The 21,115-nt window shown below is 52.3% G+C and overlaps 2 protein-coding genes across 2 annotated transcripts; both read left to right on the forward strand.

Moving 5' to 3' along the window:
- The first annotated feature begins 427 nt into the window (after positions 1-427).
- Positions 428-1,491, forward strand: LOC136465281 (protein JINGUBANG-like). The gene is given in 2 exon segments (XM_066464081.1): positions 428-1,012; positions 1,015-1,491. Coding segments are annotated over 2 exon segments (1,062 nt in total).
- Positions 1,492-12,391: 10,900 nt separating this feature from the next.
- On the forward strand, positions 12,392-20,663 carry LOC136466783 (zinc finger CCCH domain-containing protein 14-like). Its single transcript, XM_066465284.1, has 3 exons — positions 12,392-12,586; positions 13,272-13,332; positions 19,651-20,663. Exons 1-3 carry the CDS (start codon positions 12,514-12,516, stop codon positions 20,402-20,404), a joined length of 888 nt encoding a protein of 295 aa, XP_066321381.1. The 5' UTR covers positions 12,392-12,513; the 3' UTR covers positions 20,405-20,663.
- Positions 20,664-21,115: the final 452 nt, after the last annotated feature.

A 21,115-nucleotide genomic window follows, 5' to 3' on the forward strand; every position in this document is an offset into this window, starting at 1 on the left:
TTTACGTTTTTATCATTATTAACATCGACGCTCATACAATAATTATCACTTTTAGGTACAACAATTATCACTTTTAGGTACAACTTTAGTTGGTGAGAGAAGTTTAAGTTCTTAATTTATCATATTTACGCATGTGGCAAGCCACGCCAGCCGGATACATTGACGCCCAGTCAGCATAGACACGTGAAATGTCCTTGCTGCCCCTGCCTGGCTCCTCTCTCCCCCTCTATGACAACCAGGTCCCGCAACTCCTATCGCTGTCAGGTGGGCCTCACTCGTCAGCTTCGTCTTCCAACCGCCGTGAGCTGAGGTAGCTAGCTGCGCGATCCAGCTAGCGTCTTTCAACCCCTCGACCGGCCGCGACAAGCGCAGAGAGCAGCACACACAAGTACCACACGTCTCCACGAACCGCCCCACCATTCCAGCCATGGGCAACCGCAGGAAGCTCATGCACTTCCTCCGCGTCGACCCGGCGGTGGCGGTCTCCGCTCTCTCCTACCCTCGGTCTTTCTCGTCCAACTCCTCCTTCTCCGACGACGACGGCTATAGCTCCTCCTCCTTCCAAGGCTCCGTGTCGTCCTCGCCGTCGCGGTCCTACAGCCCGCCCAAGTCGCCGTGGACACGCCTCCCGGGCCTCGGCGGCGCCGGCGCCGACAATGCTACCGCGACCGGGCTCATCGCGTCGCTCGTCAAGGAGGACGGCAAGGTGTACTCGTTGGCGGCCACCGGGGACGTGTTGTACACCGGCATGGACTCAGAGACCGTGCGGGTGTGGCGGGACCGGCGCAAGCTCGCGGGGTTTCGGACCGAGAGCGGGCTCGTCAAGGCCATCGTCGTGGCCGCCGACGGCCGCATCTTCACGGGCCACCAGGACGGCAAGGTCCGGGTGTGGCACGCCGACGGCGACACCGGTGGCTACCCCGCCGTCGTGCACCGCCGCGTGGGGTCGCTCCCACCGCTCAGGGACCTCCTGGTCAGCTCCGTGAACCCCTCCAGCTACGTCCTCTCGCCGCTCGGCGGGGCGGGAGGGGCCGGGGCCGCTAGCGCCGCGTAGTGTGGCTCCGCCACTCGGACGCCGTGTCGTCGCTCAGCCTCGACGAGGGCACCGACATGCTCTACTCGCCCTCCTGGGACCGCACCTTCAAGGCGTGGTGCGTCTCTGACTACCGGTGCCTCGAGTCCGTGCCCGCGCACAACGACGCCGTCAACACCGTCGCCGCGGCTAGGTTCAGCGGCCTCGTGCTCACCGGCTCCGGGTCCATCCCGCCGCAGCTCGGCAAGCTCAGCAACCTCAAGAACCTGCTCATGTGCAATGTCCGAACACCGTTGCTGGAGGCGGAAAAGACGAAGCTGACGAGTGGGGCCCACCTGGCAGCGATAAGAGTTGCGGGACCTGGTTGTCGAAGAGGGGGAGAGAGGAGCCAGGCAGGGGCAGCAAGGACATTTCATGTGTCTATGCTGACTGAGCGTCAGTGTGTCGGGCTGGCGTAGCTTGCCACATGCGCAAATGTGGTAAATTAATAACTCAAACTTCTCTCATCTGGTAAAGTTGTAAGTGTCATTCTAAGAGTGATAATCGAATGAGCGCCAATCATGATAATGGTAAAAATGTAAAATCCCCAATATATACGGGGGCTTCAGGAAGTCGGGTGCCAGATGCCAGATGCCGGACACATACACATGGCCCATTAATATCTTTCGAATGCCTTTTGGATTAACTTCAAGTTGCCATTTTGGGGAGTCTGAAGACGAAGTTCCATATACAAATTTGTAAATACTCCCTCTGTCCACAGTGCAATTTTAACTAGGATTATATAAATAAAATGTACTAATATTTATGATATAAAATAAGTATCAATAAGTTGATCATAAAATACATTTTCTAGTAAATCTAGTTTGAGGCATAAATATTAAAATTATTTACTATAAACTCAATCAAAATTAAACTAGTTTGACTTGTAGGTAACTCATAGTTGCATTGTTTAGCGGACGAGGAAGTATATAGCTAGAAGTGTTTTCTAACAAGTAGTTCGAATTATATTATGGCCATTTTTACGAGTTTTGCGTTGGATTTGAGATATTGGAGATGGTGGGAGAAAGTTATATGTGAGACAACAATTTTGTTTCGTCTTTCCAATGAAAGGCTCCTTTTCTTTTTACATCGACGAAAGGCTGTTTTATGTTTCAACAAAGCTCATAAGGGGTAGAAAAGAACACAGGTACGACTTTTAAGCTCCAAGCATGAAGGGCCGTCCCTTTCAAGTTTCAATCGACCATAATATGGGATTTCTAGATGAATGAAAAAGGTGCTTAAGAGACAGAGATGGACTTAAGTTACAAATTAAAATACTGTGTACAATAAGGAAAAAGGAATGGTACAAGTACGAGCCAGAAAATCTGATGCAACGCGTGCCTCTTCCATATCGACTCCCCAGGAAAGAAAGCGACATCGGTTTTTGGCTCTCGTGAGGTAGACGGTTGTGAGTTGTGACACATGATCCTGATTGTTTAGAAAGGTTGATTGAATAATCTACAGGTCAATGATTTGAATTTGGTAGCTAGACCACACTTTGCCACCTAGAAAGCGAGACGGCATCACACTTTCATGGAAAAAAGAATGAACCCTCATGAAGGTCGTTGTAGGGTTCTTTTTCTTAGAAAAAAAAATAATGACATTCGAGGGTCCTTTAGTAACAATTTAACGAATAGGACAAAATCATATAGAATGACATACGTGTGCAATAATGATTTTGTCAATTTAACGAATAGTAACAATTTAACGAATAGGACAATTTAACGAATAGTAACAATTTAACGAATAATGATTTTGTCAATTTAACCCTCATTCTTTGTTCTTCTCTATGTCTTTCCACCTCCGTATTGCCCGATTGATACGTGTGCAATTTTCATGCGATTGGATTTGATTTTACAAGTGTTGAAAGATTAAGAGTTGAGATAAAGAGTTGTTGGAGAGCAATTTTTTCAATGTTGCTGAAAAATCAAGATTGGGAGTGAGTTTCGGAAACACTTAGAGATGCTCTAATAGTCAACAGCTCTTTTGTTTATTTATTTTCAAAAAGAAAATTGCAAAAGGGAACGGCGTCCTTGTGGTTGGTAGATAAGGGGCCTGTTTGCTTCGTTTCCACAGGTTGCCACGCCGAGACTCTGGCGGCGCCAGAAGTATGGCGTTCTTTTTCGGACCCAAGGTTTTGTCAAGATAGGCATTAGAGCAACTTCAAGAGACATTGTATCTCACTCGTCATTAGCAAAATTAAGTAAAAAGAGGATCCAAGAGACACTACTACAGGAATCAATTTATGCAGCGTGGCCAAAATGGGCTCCGTTGCGGGCACCTCTTTTGCCCGCCACGGTTAACCGGTGGCCGGCCACCGAGGCCGGCCACCAAGGCGCCCGCTGCGGGAAAAGGGTTTACCGCGGCGGGCCACCTTACTTGCCCGCTGCAGGAAATCGTTATTTACCACGGCGGGCGGTATGAATCGTCCGCCGCGGTTAATATGATTTACCGTGGCGGGCTCTTTAAACTGCCCGTCGCGGTAAAGACTTGATTTACCGAGGCGGACGCTTTATCTTGCCCGCCGCGGTATAGCCCGTACAAAACACCCTTCGTCTTCTCCACGGGTCGATCTTCCTCTCTCAAACTCAGGGGAGGCTTTGCCCTAAAATTTGAGGAAAATTTTGATTTGAGTTGAAGGGCTTGGATTTGAGGGAGGAGGACATCATAAGAGGTTCATAAAGGCTCTCCTTTCATCCTCTCTCTCTATTTCCATCACCTAGAGTTCTCTCTAGATCTAGATCTAGATCAATTTTAGTGGAAAAAATTATGTCATGTATTTCTTTAACTTTAGATTCATCATAGATGCATGCTTCATCTTTCACATCGTCATTTCCTCTCTTTTTCATGATTTTGGACGTAAAAATCATCAATTTCTCCTAATTCTTCTTTATTTAATGTTGATTGTGACGGATAATGTTCGTAGGTATGATGGATAGGTCGGAATGGATGTACCGGATCGATAGAGTGAATGATCCGCGGTACCTCTTTGAATTAAGGAAGTTTATTGCTGCTGGTAAAGCTCACCGTGAGAGACTGAAGCGGATGACAACCATATGTCCATGTTCTCGTTGCAAGAACCTGAAAGCCCACCGAGACAGCGAGGTGCAAACTCATTTGATCATGTATGGTTTCGTCGAGGGCTACACAGTCTAGACATTTCACGGCGAAAGAGTTGGTGCGAGTGGCGGTGCATCTGGAGTGAGCTCTTCGACGCCGACGACGACAACACCACCGGTGAATAAAGATCCTTTAGGAGCACCCGGCTTCTCATCATCTTCAGCAGCAGCTGCGCCAGCCGACAGTGACAACAGTTGTCGTGATTACATCACGGTGGATGATCTAATGTAAGACATGGCCGACGAAGCCGGCGACGGTGGGGATGGTCAGGATACTGTGAGCCAACCCGAGGATGTGCAGCTTGTTGAAGATCTAGTCAAACACTTTGATGAAGACGACGTTGTGTTGGGTTGCCCAAAGTGGTTGGAGAATTTCAAAGAGTTGAAGCAGGTTGCAGTTGATCCTCTTTATAAGGACGACGGCGATTGTTCAAAGGAGTGCACGGCGCTCTGTTTTAACCTCCATATGTTGATGTTGAAGGCTCGTCATGGTTGGTCTGACACTAGCTTCAATAAGTTGTTAAGCTACCTTGCCACCACGTACCCAACGGCTAACAAGGTGCCCGCCAATACTTATCGGGCCAAGAAGCTAATCCGGCCAGTGGCGATGAAGCTTAGAAAGTTTGATGCATGCCCTAACCACTGCATCCTGTATCAGGGCAATGAGTATGAGAATTTGATGAGTTGTCCGCACTGCGGCTTTAGTCGGTACAAGAAAAATGCTGGTTGTCGCGTGGATGCAGAAGACGAGGGAGGCTTGCGGGGTGGTCGGAAGAAGAACAAGAAGGGGGCAAAGAAGAGCAGTGCGGCCAAACAGATCTCGGCTCAGCAGGACGATGAAGAAGAGGGTTACACGCATAGGAAAAGTCCAGCACTGTCGGTGTGGTACCCGGACGATGCCAAGCTCAAGTCCTGGCATGCATCAGCTGACCGCCTGAAAGACGATGGCAAGCTACGGCACCCATCTGATGGCAAGAAGTGGAAGGATTTCGACGAGGCCTACCCGGAGTTTGGCAAGGAGCCCAGGCATGTTAGGTTCGCACTGAGTACCGACGGGATGAACCCGTTCGGTGAGCTTAGCAGCTCACACAACACTTGGGCCGTCGTGCTCACCATGTACAACCTACCTCTCCATCTATGTCAGAAGCATAGGTACCTTATGCTAACCATGCTTATCTCCGGACCAAAGCAGCCCGGCAACGATATAGATGTGTTCCTGGAGCCGTTCATGGAGGAAATGAAGATACTATTTGATGTTGGGGTCCAGATGGTGGATGCATCCCGCAAGGAGAAGTTCACACTAAAAGCAATCATCTTTGTCACCATCACCGATTACCCCAGTCTCTTCTCACTGTCGGGGCAGATCAAAGGAAAGACCGGCTGCGTAATTTGCATCGACGGGACCTGCTACACTTACCTTAAGGGATCCAATAAGATGGTGTACACGAGGCACAGACGGTTCCTCACCAAAAATCATAGGTATAGAAGAAGTATTATGAACAAATACTTTAACAATTAGGACGAGCCACAGCGTGATCAACCGACGCAGACTAGTTGGGGGACAAAGGTGTATGAGATGGTCAAGGACATGGATCAGGTGGAGTTTGGAAAGAAGAAGAAGCCGCCTGAAGAGGGGACCAAGTAGACAAGGAATCGAAAGCGGGACCAGACGGAGGAAGTCCCCGCCGCCATTCCTTTCAAAAAGAAGTCAATTTTCTTCAAGTACCTATCGTATTGGAAAACACTGAATACACCCCATGCCATTGACTGCATGCACCTGGAGAAAAATGTCTTCGAAAGCACGATCAGTGTCCTGTTGGACATCAAGGGCAAGACAAAGGATGGTATCAAGTCACGGACGGATCTTGTCAATCTAGGCATCAGGCCGGACCTTCACCTGGGACCGCCTCAGAACGGTAAAGTCGATATCCTAGGTGCAGCCTGCAACCTAACGCAAGATGAGAGGACGGCTTTTCTTAAGTTGCTTAGGGGTATCAAGGTGCCGACTAGTTTCTCTTCCAACATCAAGAGCCTAGTCTCCATGAAAGACCTCATAATGACCAGCTGTGGACTCACACGACTGTCACGTCATGCTGACGGTGTTCCTACCAATTGTGATTAGGGCTATCCGTCCATAGTACGTGAAGATGGTCATCACACGGATGTCATACTTCTTTAACCGCATCACCCAGAAGGTCATTGATAAGGCTGAGATGCCTGCCCTGAAGGAGTTCATCGCGGAGACCCTTTGCCAGCTCGAGATGTGCTTTTCACCATCTTACTTTGATATTATGCCACACCTAATGATGCATATGGTAGATTAGATCCATCAACTGGGCCCCGTGTACCTACACCAGATGTGGACGTACGAGCGGTTCATGTCCACCCTCAACAGATACGTCCATAACCGCGCTTACCTAGAGGGCTCTATGATCGAGGCATACACAACAGAGGAGGCCGTGAACTGGTGTATGAGGTACATAAGAGATGGGAGGGTGATTGGGCTGCATGTCCATCAGCACGAAGGCAAAACCTTAGGGATGGGGTGCACAGGCCGAAAAGTACGCACCGATGTGGCAAACCGAACGGTGCAAGAAGCTCATTACAGCATCCTTCATCAGTTAGTGAGCATGGAAAAATACATTGAAAAGCACCTGGAAGAGATCCGCGCCGCTAATGACGGACAGCGCACGGAGGCATGGGTCCAGAACCATCACAAGAGCAATTTCATAGAGTGGCTCAAAGAGCAACACATACCCCTTGAAGGATGCCCTGATGAAGATACGGAGACCGTTAAGAGGCTTGTGTTAGGCCCATCCAGCCAAATCACCACGTGGCAAGGGTATGACGTCCAGGGCTATAGGTTCCACACGAAAGACAAGGACAAGAAGAGCTCGGCACAGAACTGCGGTGTTCGATACGAGGGTGAAGAAGAGTCCACGGGCCAGAGGAGGCAATACTATGGGCAAGTCGAAGAAATATGGGAACTTGACTACGGCCAAAACCTACGCATAACCGTCTTCTGTTGCCAGTGGGTCAAACCGAATGCGGTTGCAGTGGACAGTTATGGGCTAACCACCGTGGACCTCAAAAGTATCAGCTACAAAGATGACCCGTGGCTACTAGCAACCAATGTCGCGCAAGTGGCCTACTATATATATGCAGAGGACCCAAAAAGGCATGTGGTTGTGTCCGAAAAGCAGCGGATTGTGGGAGCTGATGGGGTGCAGAGTCCCGAACAATACAACAACTACGCAGAGCTCGAGCTTTTTACCGATCATCCAAAGAAGATCAAGGCCGTCGAGGACCGATTCAACAAGTCCAGGATGATGCCGTGGGCCCGCCCCGACGGTGAGAAGAGGACGGTGAAAGCACCTGCACCAAAATGATATATGTATCCCAGAGACATATATGTAATAATATAGCTCGATCTATTGAAGACAAGTTTTGTAACTTATTATTAATATCATGGAACCATACTACTCTACTAGTACTACTGAATCTACTACTACTACTATACAATACTACTCTACTAGTACTACTCAACCTACTACTACTATCTATTGTACTAATACTACTCTCTACTACTCACATGTACTCTACTACTTACACACTACTACTCTCTACTAATAATAAATATCAGTGCCCACTGCAGTATAAAAGTTTTAGATTAATAATAAATTTTAGATTAATAAGTTTTAGATTGATAATAAATATCAGTGTTAGATTGAATGAGCAAATGCAAAAATATTAACCGTGGCGGGCACGTAACAGCGCCCACCGCGGTTAATAGATTAATCGCGGCGGGTAGTCTAAGGTGCCCGCTGCAGTAAACATTTACCGCGGCGGGCGGCTTATATTGCCCACCGCGGTTAATCCGTGGCTATATATGTGCCGCTGCTCGCCCAAATTTTCTAAGTCTTTCGCTGCCGAAACTTAGCGTGGCCGCCGCCATCCTCGCCACCGAGCTCCTCCGCGGTGACCCCCGCCCCCGTCCTCCTTCCCCGTGCCCGTGCCCCGCCCCCGTCCTCCTCTCCCTAGAACCCTTGCTCCGGATGCCGAGCTCCTCCACGCTGGGCCCCATCCCCGGAACCCTAGCGCCGGCCACCGAGCTCCTCCGCGGCCACCGCACGCGCCCCCCACCCCCCGTCCTCCTCCCCGGTCACCGTCCACACGCCGGGCCCCGTCCTCGGAGCCCGAAGCCATAGCTCCGGCCATCGACACCGAGGGCTGCCGTCGTCGCCCCCGCTGACCTTGGTCGACCACACCGACGCCAAGGGCCGCCGCCTCCGTCCGTGCGCCGGAACCCTAGCACCATGCTCGCTCCTTTCTTCCCCGGCTCCATCTCTGAGGTTTGAAACTGTATGTGATTTCTCCCTTCTGTGTCCATTTCTGAGCAATGTCTATTTCTACACGTGGAACTGTGATGAATTGGAACTGCCTGTGATGAATTTGAACTGCTGCCTGTGATGAATGGCATATGTGATGCCCTTACTACCTATGATGCCTAACTTCAATAGTAATCTGAGCAATGCCACTGCCTATATGCTGCCTGTGATGATTTTTTCAACTTGCAGCTACCTGTGATGCTTTTTTTGACTGAGCATAATGCCTGGATGAATTGGGATGGAATTGGGATGAATTTTGATAAATTGGGATGGATTTGGGATCTATTTTTTGACATTGTCTTATCTGTGATAACCAAGGCCTAGCTCATCAACGAGGAAAGGTGGGAGACAGGGAGGTTTCATCTCTGGATTTGGGATTTGGAATTGGGATGAAGTTCATGATAACCAAGGCCCAGCTCGTCGACGAGGAAAGGTGGGAGACAAGGAGGTTTCATCTCTGGTACATGGAAGCGGCAAAAGCTGGCCTGTATGGTTTTCTAGTCAAGGTTGTGGCAGAGTACTTCCACTTGCCCAGCAACGATGTAGAACTCCCCGTGGACTTCCACGACATGTACAGACTACTACGGGAACAAAACCTTGACATCGCCCAAGTCACCTTGTTCTCTATGTATGTAAGTGATGAATTGAGAGTTTCACATATCACCTGTCTTTGAATCGGTCAAGACTACTTATATATGCCACGATGGCTTGTCCTTGCAGGTTGATGGCCTATATATCCAAGGAACTAAAACTTGATGTTATCTATCTATCTCCAATGCATATTGCTCAAAGAATCATCATTGGTTACCACCTAGATGACAATCATCCAACCATGAAAGACTTGACCAAGCGATAGAGAGAGGCGCACAGGAAGAAACTGATGGACAATGAGAAGTTGAACATTTCAAGGTACATACTAGGAGCAATGAAGAAGATCAGGGGAAATGGGTGTATCCTAGCTGCCTACCACTTTGGGTAAGTCGAAGACATGCCTATAGAGATAAGTAGGTAGCTAGCTAGTATTATTATTTCTCGTCGTAACCTGTATTTTGTTTCAATAGCACAGCCAAGGCCTCGAGGGTCACTGGGTTGCATTTATCATCTACCCTCAGGATGGCAGGGCCTGCGTATTTAATTCGTTGACAATGCCAAACTTAAAAGGGTACAAGACCTTTGAAGATTGCCTCAGAGTGTAAGTGACTGAACTGTCTTCTCATATGCGTTCTAATGCCCTGCCTAATACTAGTACATTTCGTATAGCGCTTATAAGGAGTACGTGAAGGATCCTGAATGCTATGATCGAAGAACAGAGAATTTTAAGGCTAAGCATAAGAACCGCATCAAAATCAAACGTAATTTTCCGGTAAGTATTTGAAAGGTTTAATTGTGCTTTCCGTTCATATGCGTTCTAATGCCTGTGTTATAATGCTTGTGTATCGATCATGCAGTGTACCAAACAACCGGTAGGATCACAAACCTGTGGCTTCTACGCCTGTGAGTTCCTGAGGGTGTGCAAGCAGTACAACAGCAGTTGGAGGGTGCTCAAGAATGGATTGAACTGGTCGAGAGACGTGCAGAGCACCCAACACTCCTTCAAGCAGACAAAGGCGGACATATGTAAGTTTGTCTTAGACAAATGCGTGCTTGAAGGGGGCACGTTCTTCAATGAGAACAGCCCACTAGCGATTTTACCGGAGTACGAGAGGCTGAGGAAATGGCCCACGATGATGCGTCCACAGGATTACACCTTAGCGCATGTATAACGACTTTAATATGTAAATGTAATGAATTAACGATGACAAGAACGACTAAGTGAATGTATATATATGTATATTATCTCATGTGTAATGCTTGCATACTTTTTAAGTTTAATTTGTGAAATCTGAATGTGATTTGAATTTGAATTTATATGCCTGCTATATTTTTTTTAATTCAGGAAATAATTTATCGAGACGGGCAAATAATAAAGCCCGTCACGGCTAATGAACATAACCGCGGCGGGCCACAAAAGGCAAAAGTATAATTTACCGAGGCGGACAAAATTATTTTACCGCGGCGGGCGGTGTAACGTGCCCGCCGTGGTAAAAGTATATTTACCGCGGCGGGCACGTTACACCGCCCGCCGCGGTAAATCGATTAACCGCGGCGGGCAAAGCCGCCCGCCGCGGTTAAGCCACGATTTACCGTGGCCTCTAGGCCGCGGCGGACGGCTTTACCCGCCGCAGGAAACCGAAAACGCCCGCCTCCAGTAAAGTTTGTGTAGTAGTGAGACTCGCTATCAGCATTTGTAAAATGCCATATTAGGTATCCTGTTTTTTCCGGTCGGCAAATTAAGCCAGCGGGCTTCGCTAGCCATACGTCTTGTCCGGCCATTTCTCACGGCCTCGTAGCCTCCTTTTCCCCTCCCTCTGTACCTCCACTCGGCTGACAGAGACAAATAATTTTTGCTGCACCGTTCATCACTCACGTGTGTAACACCCTAGAGTCTAAACGGCTCAGATCCACTCTGCACGCTGAGCGAACCACACTTACCACCATTTCACTTACGCTTTCGTCCTCGCTTCGCGTAAAAGGATTAACTTAGGGATGGTGGGATAGACTCTAGAAGCCTTATATGTTGGTCTATCACACCTTTAACAATCAAGGTGGGACTAAACTCTCCATAATATCTCATTAACTTGCATATGTGCTACTATGGGCCAAATTCTAAACTGGGCCAAATGTCACATACACCCCCCCTCAAAGGAACCGACGTCCTCGTCAGCCCAACACACCCACAACCGGGCAAACGATGACCAGAAACGTTCCCTCTTAGCACACGCGACCGTGCATCCAGTGCCGGCACATGTGCCATGTCATGCACCCCCGCAGGGCCTACACGCGCAATGAACCCCATGTCCGCGCCCCTGACCCGCACGCGCCCGTGGCCGCGAAGGTCGGCTCTGATACCATTTGTAACGCACCAGAGTCCAAACGGCTCAGATCCACTCTGCACGCTGAGCAAACCACACCTACCACCATCCCACTTACGCTTTCGTCCTCGCTTCGCGTAAAAGGATTATCCCGGGATGGTGGGATAGACTCTAGAAGCCTTATATGTTGGTCTATCACACCTTTAATAATCAAGGTGGGACTAAACTCTCCACAATATCTCATTAACTTGCATATGTGTCACTATGGGCCAAATTCCAAACTGGGCCGGATGTCACAACGTGTCCAATCAAAAGCAATCTAGCGCAGCACAGGTGACCGCTCTATTGCTCGTATCATGCATGTCTTGGCATCTGGCGATGGTGATGAAGAACGCAACACAAATCACTTATCGTGTTATTTTGAAGGATAAAAAGAGCGACGGGTCCGACCAAAATTGATTGAATTAGTGATGACGTGGTCACTTTTTTAAAAAAATAGAGTCTAATTTCACGAGTATGTTGCAAACCGTATCTATTTTAAGAGTCTATATTATTTTACAAAGCCAGTTTTAGGAGCTAAATTTTCATTATCTCTGGGAATTGCTCTTATAATGAACAGCTGAACATGTTTGGCATGCCGTAAGTCTGGTCGGAAACCAAACGACTGCCCAAGTACTTGCGGTGTGGCCACCTGTGGACGCCGTCCAAGCCCTAACTCTCTCACCCGACGTTAGGATTCTGAACGGAACGGGTGGAACAGTCTTGCAAAGCAAGAAGAACTACTGGGCAGGCACCGCGAACCGCTCGCTCTTTGGGCTGAGATGACAGGTGGGCCTAGCCCACTTAATCCGCGGCCCATCGGTCGCTTCAGTGCTGCCTCTCCACTCCACCACACGCTTCTGGCTTCTCGTCCACCGCTGCCAGCTCTCCTTCCGCAACGGCAAGGCCACACGCTCCTGGCCGCGGCGGTTCGCAACGCAAACCCTAACCGAGCCAACGGAGACGCGCGAGCGGAAGCATCCATGGACGGAGGCCGCAAGAGGGGGAAGGCCGACGGCGCCAAAGGGGCCTCCGCCGGCGGGAAGCGGTCGCGAGGTGAGTGGAGCGGAGCCCGCACTCGCTCTGGTCGCTAACCCCGTTCCTCTCGGGACGTGTTTCCTCGTTTAGCGGCTCAACTTTCGTTGGGTGTTGCGCCTCGGCGCCTCGAGGGTTAGTGGGGTTTGAGCTGTTTGCTATGTCACGGTTTGGGGATTTCGGGGGAAGCTGCCTGGTGCGGTGGTCAGGTTGGATCTGGGGTTGTTGATTGGTGAAACGAGAATCGCCTAGTTCCCCCAAGTTTAGTGAACTCGGCGCGTAATAATTTTTCGTATGTTGCCAATCTTGTATCGTTCGGGTTAGGCATGGGGCTTATTTGTTGCATTTTAGCCTGAAATCATTCATATAGGGCGCGGGTCTTCTCTTTCGATTACAGGGGTTTATGAGTTTTTTTTATTATCGTTGTTGGCTTGCTGTGTCTGCTGCCCAGTCGATAATTTGGCCACAGATACAAGCTCAAAGTCCACACTGTGTTTTAATTAATGCACTATGCTGATGTAGCCAAGGCCTCATTAATGTTCAGTCGATAATTGGGCCACAGATACAAGCTCAAAGTCCACACTGTGTTTTAATTAATGCACTATGCTGATGTAGCCAAGGCCTCATTAATGTTCATTCTTGTATACCGGGATTAGTAAATTAGCAACATATTAACCTGGCCCACATAATTAATTTGATGTAACAGAATCGGAGTCATTTCAAAGTGGTGTAGGAAGCAAATCGAAGCCATGCACCAAATTTTTCAGGTTATAATCGAACTTAAAATGAACTTCACCTGGTAACATTCATTCTACATAGCTGCTTATTTCAATTAAAATTTAGTTGCCTTTGTTGTAAGAATATTTTATTGCTAACAGAATAGTTAAGAAATATTGTGCTACAGGTTCTCCTAATCCAGCTTAAGAATACTGGTGTTATGACCGGCATCCCCTACAGGCGTCGCAGCCCCGCTAGTGGCTAGGAGGGGAGCCGGCCATCAAGGGGCTATGGCCCATATAATTGTCGCAATTATAGTATTTCTAGAGGGTTATTTTATAATTATCGCTATTAGAGAGACATATAAATATTTGTAAGACTCTATTTGGGAAATTAAGCAGAAACATATTATTGTTTCCGGCTTCCTCAGGGAGCCGGGAGAAACCCTAGCCGGGTGAAACCCTAGCCGCCTCTTCTCTTTCGCGCGCAGCAGTTGCAGTCACGGCGCCCTCGCGCCGTCCTCGCCCACGTCCAGCCGTCTCGCATCCGTACAACCTGCGTAGCGGCTCCGGTAGGGATCCTAGCCCTATCAACCTGGTATCAGTATTGCCTGGTTCGATGACGACTGCTCCTCCGAGTTCCTCCATCCCGGTGACCACTTCGCCGCTGCCCGCTGCGTCGTCGGAGTTGTCGGAGGCGTCCGCCGCCTCTGCCCAGCCCCTGACGCTGGAATCGCTGGGGGCCAAGGTTGATCTGATCGCCAACGCGGTGGTCTCCATGCAGAAGGCGTGGGCCGGCCTGCTCCAGGCGCCTCCGCCGCCGCCGTTTCCCGCACCACCACTGCCTCCGCCGCCGGTGCCCACGGCACCGATCCCGACTGCGCCACCGACATCCTACCCCTACGACATGCCGTCGACGGGGGCCGGAGTTCCGCTCCATCTGTTGCAATGGCCGGCCTCGCCGTCACCGCTGCCTGACTGGCTGCAGCCGCCCGTGACGGCGTCGGCTCCGCTCTACTCGATGGCCACGTCGCCCACCCCATCACCCTCCACGACGGTCGCGGCGACAGCGGTTTCCACCCTGCCCCCCGCCGGCGGCACTCTCTTCGGGGGGGGGGGGGGACGGCTCGCTGTTCTTCGGGGCGCCCTCTTCCTCGGGCGGCCAGCAGCAGGGGGGGCTTGACCCGGCCCTTGGTGCTGCCCTCGCGGGCACCAAGGCGGGGCCCAAATTCTACAAATTGGAGTTTCCTACGTACGACGGCTCGGCAGACCCTCTGAATTGGTTGAACCAGTGCGAACAGTTCTTCCGCGGCCAGCAGACGCTAGCATCCGCGCGCACATGGCTCGTGTCCTACCACCTTCGGGGTGCTGCCCAGACATGGTACTACGCCCTGGAGCAGGACGAGGGCATGCCCCCTTGGGAGCGCTTCCGCGAGTTATGCTCGCTCCGCTTCGGGCCTCCTGTTCTGGGCACACGGTTGGCGGAGCTTGCCCGCCTTCCTTTTGGTTCTTCCGTGCAGGATTACTCGGAGCGCTACAATGCCGTCCTGTGCCATGCCCGCAACCTCTCCGCTCGCCAAAAGGCGGAGTTGTACGTGGCCGGGCTGCCGGACCAGCTCCGCAAGCAGGTTCAGCTCCGCGCACCGCCCGACCTCCAGTCCGCCATGTACTTGGCACGGGCGTTCGAGGAATGCGTACCTCCACCTGCACCGCAGCCTCACGGCGCCCGGCCGCCCCAGCGGTCGACCTGGACTCCGCAGCAGCGGACGCCGAGCGCGGGTCCTACACCTGTGGCCGCCGCTCCTACACCGACCCCGGCGGCGCCCACTTTTCGTCGGCTCTCTCCGGCCGAACAGCAGGAGCGCCGTCGCCAGGGGCTGTGCTTCAACTGTGACGAGCCCTACGTGCGCGGGCACGTGTGCAAGCGCCTCTTCTACCTGGAGGCCGACGACTACATCGTTGAGGCTCCCGTGGAGACGACCGAGGACACCCCTTCCAACGAGTTGGCCGCCCCGGAGATGGCTGCCGCTATCGCCCTTGTGGTCTCCCTTCAGGCTGTTGCAGGTATTCGGGCCGCCAATTCCATGCTGCTGCCCGTCGTCATCAAGGGCGAACGCTTCCTGGCCCTCCTCGACACGGGCTCCACCCATAACTTCGTGTCGGGGGAGACCATGCGCTGCCTGGGGCTCGTTCCTGCGGGTGGGGAGCGTCTGCGGATCACGGTGGCCAATGGCGACCGCATGCCTTGTGAGGGCATCGCGCGCAACGTGCCCATTCGCATCTACGACGAGGACTTCGCCATCACGTGTGTCGGCCTCAACTTGGGCGGATTTGACTTCATCATCGGCTTCGACTTCATCCGCACCTTGGGCCCCATACTATGGGACTGCGAGGCCCTCACCCTGTCGTTTTGGCGCGACGGCCGCCGCGTCACCTGGCAGGGGGTGGCCGGGGCGGCTGCACCCTCTCCAGCCCCCTCGGCACAGCTGCTGCCCGCGGCTGCCTCCGACCCACGGCAGCCGCTGCTGGACGTCCTACTCCAGCAGCACGCCGTCTTCTTCACCGAACCCACGGGCCTTCCGCCGGCGCGATCGTACGACCACCGCATCCACTTGCTGCCGGGCACCGCGCCGGTGGCGGTGCGCCCTTACCGCTACCCCCAGCTACAGAAGGACGAGCTGGAGCGGCAGTGCGTGGCCATGCTCACCCAAGGGATCATCAGGCCGAGCACTTCGCCTTTCTCGGCGCCCGTCTTGCTGGTGCGCAAGGCGGACCAGTCGTGGCGCTTCTGCATTGACTACCGCGCCCTCAACGCCAAGACGTCCAAGGACAAGTTCCCGATTCCGGTGGTCGATGAGCTCCTCGATGAGCTCCATGGAGCTCGCTTTTTCACAAAGCTGGACCTACGCTCTGGGTATCATCAGGTCCGGATGCACCCCAACGACATCGCCAAGATGGCGTTCCGCACTCACCACGGCCACTTCGAGTTTCTGGTGATGCCTTTCGGGCTTTCTAATGCCCCGGCCACTTTCCAGGCCCTGATGAACGATGTGCTTCGCGACTACCTCCGGAGGTTTGTGCTCGTCTTCTTCGATGATATCCTCATCTACAGCTCGTCGTGGGCCGAGCATCTGCAGCACATCAACATCGTCCTCAGAGCCCTGCGGGCGCAACATCTCCACTTGAAGCGCTCCAAGTGCTCGTTTGGGGCGCCATCCGTGGCCTATCTTGGCCATGTCATCGCCGAGGGCGGTGTCGCCATGGACGCCGACAAGGTCGCCGCGGTGGCGGCGTGGCCTCTACCTCGCTCGGGCCGGGGCCTTCGCGGCTTCTTGGGCTTGGCGGGATACTACAGGAAGTTCATCCGCGACTTCGGCATCATCGCGGCCCCGCTCACGCGTCTCTTGCGGCGAGACGCGTTCGTGTGGGACGACGACGGCTTTCGAGGCGCTCAAGCGCGCCTTGACGACGGGGCCCGTGCTTCAGATGCCGGATTTCGACGCGACTTTCGTGGTCGACTGCGATGCATCGGGCGCGGGGTTCGGCGCCGTCCTCCACCAGGGCGCGGGACCCCTCGCCTACTTCAGCAGGCCATTTGCAGCTCGCCACCTCAAGCTCGCCCCCTACGAACGCGAGCTCATCGGCTTGGTGCAAGCTGTGCGCCACTAGCGTCCGTATTTGTGGGGGCGCCCCTTCCTGGTTCGCACTGACCATTACAGTCTCAAATTTTTGCTTGATCAGCGTTTGTCTACCGTCCCATAGCACCAATGGATCAGCAAACTTTTCGGCTTCGACTTCACGGTGGAATACCGCCCGGGCCGCCTCAACACCGTGGCGGACGCTCTGTCACGCCGCGACAGTGAGGCGGTGGCGCCTATACCTTCGCCGGACGCGCTCGGGGCAGCGGTGGCTGTGTCCGGGCCCTCTTTTGCCCTCCTCGACGCCATCAGGCGCGCTACGGCCGCGGCGCCGGATGGCCAGCGGCTGCTGCAGCAGCTCCAGGCCGGGGAGCTCGCGGAGCCGTAGCGCCTGGACAACAGCCTCCTCCACGGGTCTCGCATCTTCGTGCCGGATCACGGGGACCTCCGCCACCAGGTCCTCCTCCTGGCCCATGCCGCCGGCCATGAGGGGACCCAGAAGACGCTGCACCGCCTCCGTGCCGAGTTGTACATTCCGCGGGACAGGGCACTGGTGTGAGACTTGGTGCGTTCCTGCACCACGTGCCAGCGCAACAAGACGGAGGCGTTGCAGCCAGCGGGACTGCTGCAGCCCCTCGACGTGCCCTCCCAAGTTTGGGCGGACATCTCGATCGACTTCATCGAGGGGCTGCCCAAAGTCGTCGGCAAGTCGGTTATACTCACCGTCGTCGACCGTTTCTCTAAGTATGCGCACTTCATCGCGCTCGGGCACCCCTACACGGCCGCGTCGGTCGCCCGTGCCTTCTTCGACGGCATTGTACGGCTCCACGGGTTTCCACTCTCCATCGTCAGCGACTGGGACCCCGTGTTCACCGGCCACGTGTGGCGGGACCTTTTCCAGATGGCGGGCGTCAAGCTCCGCATGAGCACCGCCTTCCACCCCCAGACGGACGGCCAGTCGGAGGTGGTCAACAAGGTGATTGCCATGTATTTGCGCTGTGTTACAGGTGACCGGCCTCGTGCATGGGTGGATTGGCTGTCTTGGGCGGAGTATTGCTATAATACTTCTTTCCATACCGCCATCCGCGCCACGCCTTTCGAGGTCGTCTACGGCCGACCCCCGCCGCCCATCCTGCCGTACAAGCCGGGGATGGCTCGTACCGAGGCCGCCGACGCCCTACTCCGCAGCCGGGACGAGATGCTCGCTGAGGTCCGTCAGCGGCTCCTTCAAGCCCAGCAGCTCTCCAAACGCTACTACGACGCCAACCACAGGGATGTGGAGTTCGAGGTGGGGTCGTGGGTCTGGCTGCGTCTCCTTCACCGCACCATGCAGCAGTCCCTCGACCCTCGCTCCAAGCGCAAGTTGGGGCCGCGCTGGGCGGGACCGTTTCGCGTGCTTGAGCGCATCGGACGCGTCGCCTACCGCCTCCAGCTGCCCGATGGCGCCCGCATCCACGATGTTTTCCATGTGGGCCTCCTGAAGCAGCACCGCGGCGATCCCCCCACTGCCGCCGGCGTCCTGCCACCGGCTTTGGATGGCCGGGTCCTGCCAGGCCCGGAACGCGCCCTGCGCGCTTAGCAGTGCCGGGGTGTTTGGAAGATTTTGATCAAGTGGCGCGGTCTGCCAGAAGATGATGCAACGTGGGAGTCACTCGAGGAGTTCCGCGCCGAGCACCCCGATTTCCAGCTCGAGGACGAGCTGTTTCTGCAGGCGGGGAGAGATGTTATGACCGGCATCCCCTACAGGCGTCGCAGCCCCGCTAGTGGCTAGGAGGGGAGCCGGCCATCAAGGGGCTATGGCCCATATAATTGTCGCAATTATAGTATTTCTAGAGGATTATTTTATAATTATCGCTATTAGAGAGACATATAAATATTTGTAAGACTCTATTTGGGAAATTAAGCAGAAACATATTAGAAACCCTAGCCGGGTGAAACCCTAGCCGCCTCTTCTCTTTCGCGCGCAGCAGTTGCAGTCACGGCGCCCTCGCGCTGTCCTCGCCCACGTCCAGCCGTCTCGCATCCGTACAACCTGCGTAGCGGCTCCGGTAGGGATCCTAGCCCTATCAACTGGAGTAAAATTGGAATGCACATGAACCTTTGGAAGATGCAACAGCAGTATAAGACAATAAGGATATTTAACCCTTTTCAGATGAACAATCAGCTGTTGCCATGATGCAGTGCCATTTGCTCAAATTGAGAAAAAGAAGTTTGAGCACATGACTTGGGAACTGCAATCGAACACCCATCTTGAAATTGTGCCACCTATATCCTTCTCCACCTACAAAGTTTTCCTAACATTTGGTTCTGCAGGGATAACTTTACTACCTTGTAGTTTGAAATTATTACTTACATCAGTAGCTGTTCCAATAAATGTTCACTGCCCATATTTATTGTATTTACATTTTTTCTTGTTTAACCATCAGGTATTGCTAAAGTTCAACGTTGGGATCTAGATTCTAGAGCACACGGTAGCAATGTCCTTAAGCCCAACATCTGAAATGTATCTACCCAATATTATTTTCACAGCATGGCAAATGTTCGTGGTTAAGTCATGTTAGATTTTTCTTGAGATTATTCTAATGTCTAATGTCTGTCCATAGTAGTACATCACTATGCTCAGTGATTTACATTTAAGAATGTCGCTAGTTGTCATCATTTGTCATCATTATATTCATTATTCATATGCTTCTTCAGTTGCTTATATCCTGATAATATTCTCATCGTGCAGTACCTCTGGTTGTCCCTTTGGTGAGGGCTGCCATTTTCTCCATTACTTCCCTGGTGGCTACCAGGCAGTTTCAGAAATGACCAACTTGGGTGGCACAACAATTGCACCTCCTGGAAGAACGACAATGGATGGGCCCCCTACACCCACCGTGAAGACTCGCTTGTGCAACAAGTACAACACTGCAGAGGGATGCAAATGGGGTGACAAATGCCACTTTGCACATGGTGAAAGGGAGCTTGGCAAGCCTATGTTGATGGACAGCTATATGCCACCCCCCATGGGACCAAGACCCACTGGTCATTTTGCACCTCCACCTATGGCCAACCCGGGCTTGGCCACCCCAGCTAGCTTCGGCGCTTCTGCCACAGCCAAGATCAGTGTTGATGCATCCCTTGCAGGTGGCATCATCGGGAGGGGTGGAGTTCACACAAAACAGATATCTCGAGTCACCGGGGCAAAGCTGGCCATCCGGGACCATGAATCAGACACTAGCTTGAAAAACATTGAGCTTGAGGGCACCTTTGATCAGATCAGGAATGCTAGTGCTATGGTCAGTGAGCTGATTGTCAGCATCAGTGGCAATGCCCCTCGGCAGGCCAAGAACCCAGCTGGCGTAACTCATCGTGGTGGAGGCACAGGAAGCAACTTCAAGACCAAGATGTGTGAGAACTTCGCGAAAGGATCGTGTTCGTTTGGCGACAAGTGTCACTTTGCCCATGGTGGCAATGAGCTGCGCAAGCCTGCTGCTGCCTGAGATCCATGTCCTGTTTCATACCTCGTAGTCATTAGTCAATGTAACTCTAAACTTTGTCTCTGATGATGGATTTGCCGACTTCTTTAGGCCTGTGCTACTGATTTCCTGACTTCAGGGCAACTACTGAATTTGTCTTCCGAATTTCGTCTTGAATGTTCTGCTGTGATCTGTTTAGGTAGTATGGTTCTAGGACTTGTTCAACCAGAGAAGTGTTGATGCTGCTGGTTTGCATAGTATCTGTGTGCCAGAGCTTGTGACTGTTTTGTTATGGTCTGTTCCAATTGTTAAACATAGGCCCTATTTGGCAAAAGAAGCCAGACTGCAGCTTCACTCTAGGAGCCGTCGAAAGCCGGAGACGCCACGATAGGCTGGAGAAGGCACGGTAGGGTGGTATCAGCTTCGATTGTGATGTCGTTTCTCGCGGAGCCCTTTGGTAGGGTTTCACATTTAGCTGCGGAGGAGTTGAAGCTGAAGCCACTGAAGAGATGTTACCGTCCTCGTCGGTAAGGATGGCGCCTAGGAAGCTTGCTGGCCATGGACCATGGTTGAGGATCCGCAGCAGATCAAGGATTCACAAATCAGCCTCAGGCTGCCTCCATATCCATAGAATGATAGAAATGTATGTACCGAAGATTCCAAAACCTCTCTAGACTAGATTTTGCTTATATAGGATGTATCAGCTATAGGCTGTAGCCATGTGTGATGTGTGGG

This window comes from Miscanthus floridulus, chromosome 7 (assembly GCF_019320115.1).
Source record: "Miscanthus floridulus cultivar M001 chromosome 7, ASM1932011v1, whole genome shotgun sequence".
Lineage (NCBI taxonomy): Eukaryota > Viridiplantae > Streptophyta > Magnoliopsida > Poales > Poaceae > Miscanthus > Miscanthus floridulus.

Bases quoted from the DNA above. Each gene is read 5' to 3' on its own strand.
- LOC136466783 (XM_066465284.1), top strand. From the start codon at position 12,514: ATGGACGGAGGCCGCAAGAGGGGGAAGGCCGACGGCGCCAAAGGGGCC. The intron at 12,587-13,271 runs GTGAGTGGAGCG...TTGATGTAACAG, and splicing joins CGGCGGGAAGCGGTCGCGAG to AATCGGAGTCATTTCAAAGT. The intron at 13,333-19,650 runs GTTATAATCGAA...CTCATCGTGCAG, and splicing joins CCATGCACCAAATTTTTCAG to TACCTCTGGTTGTCCCTTTG.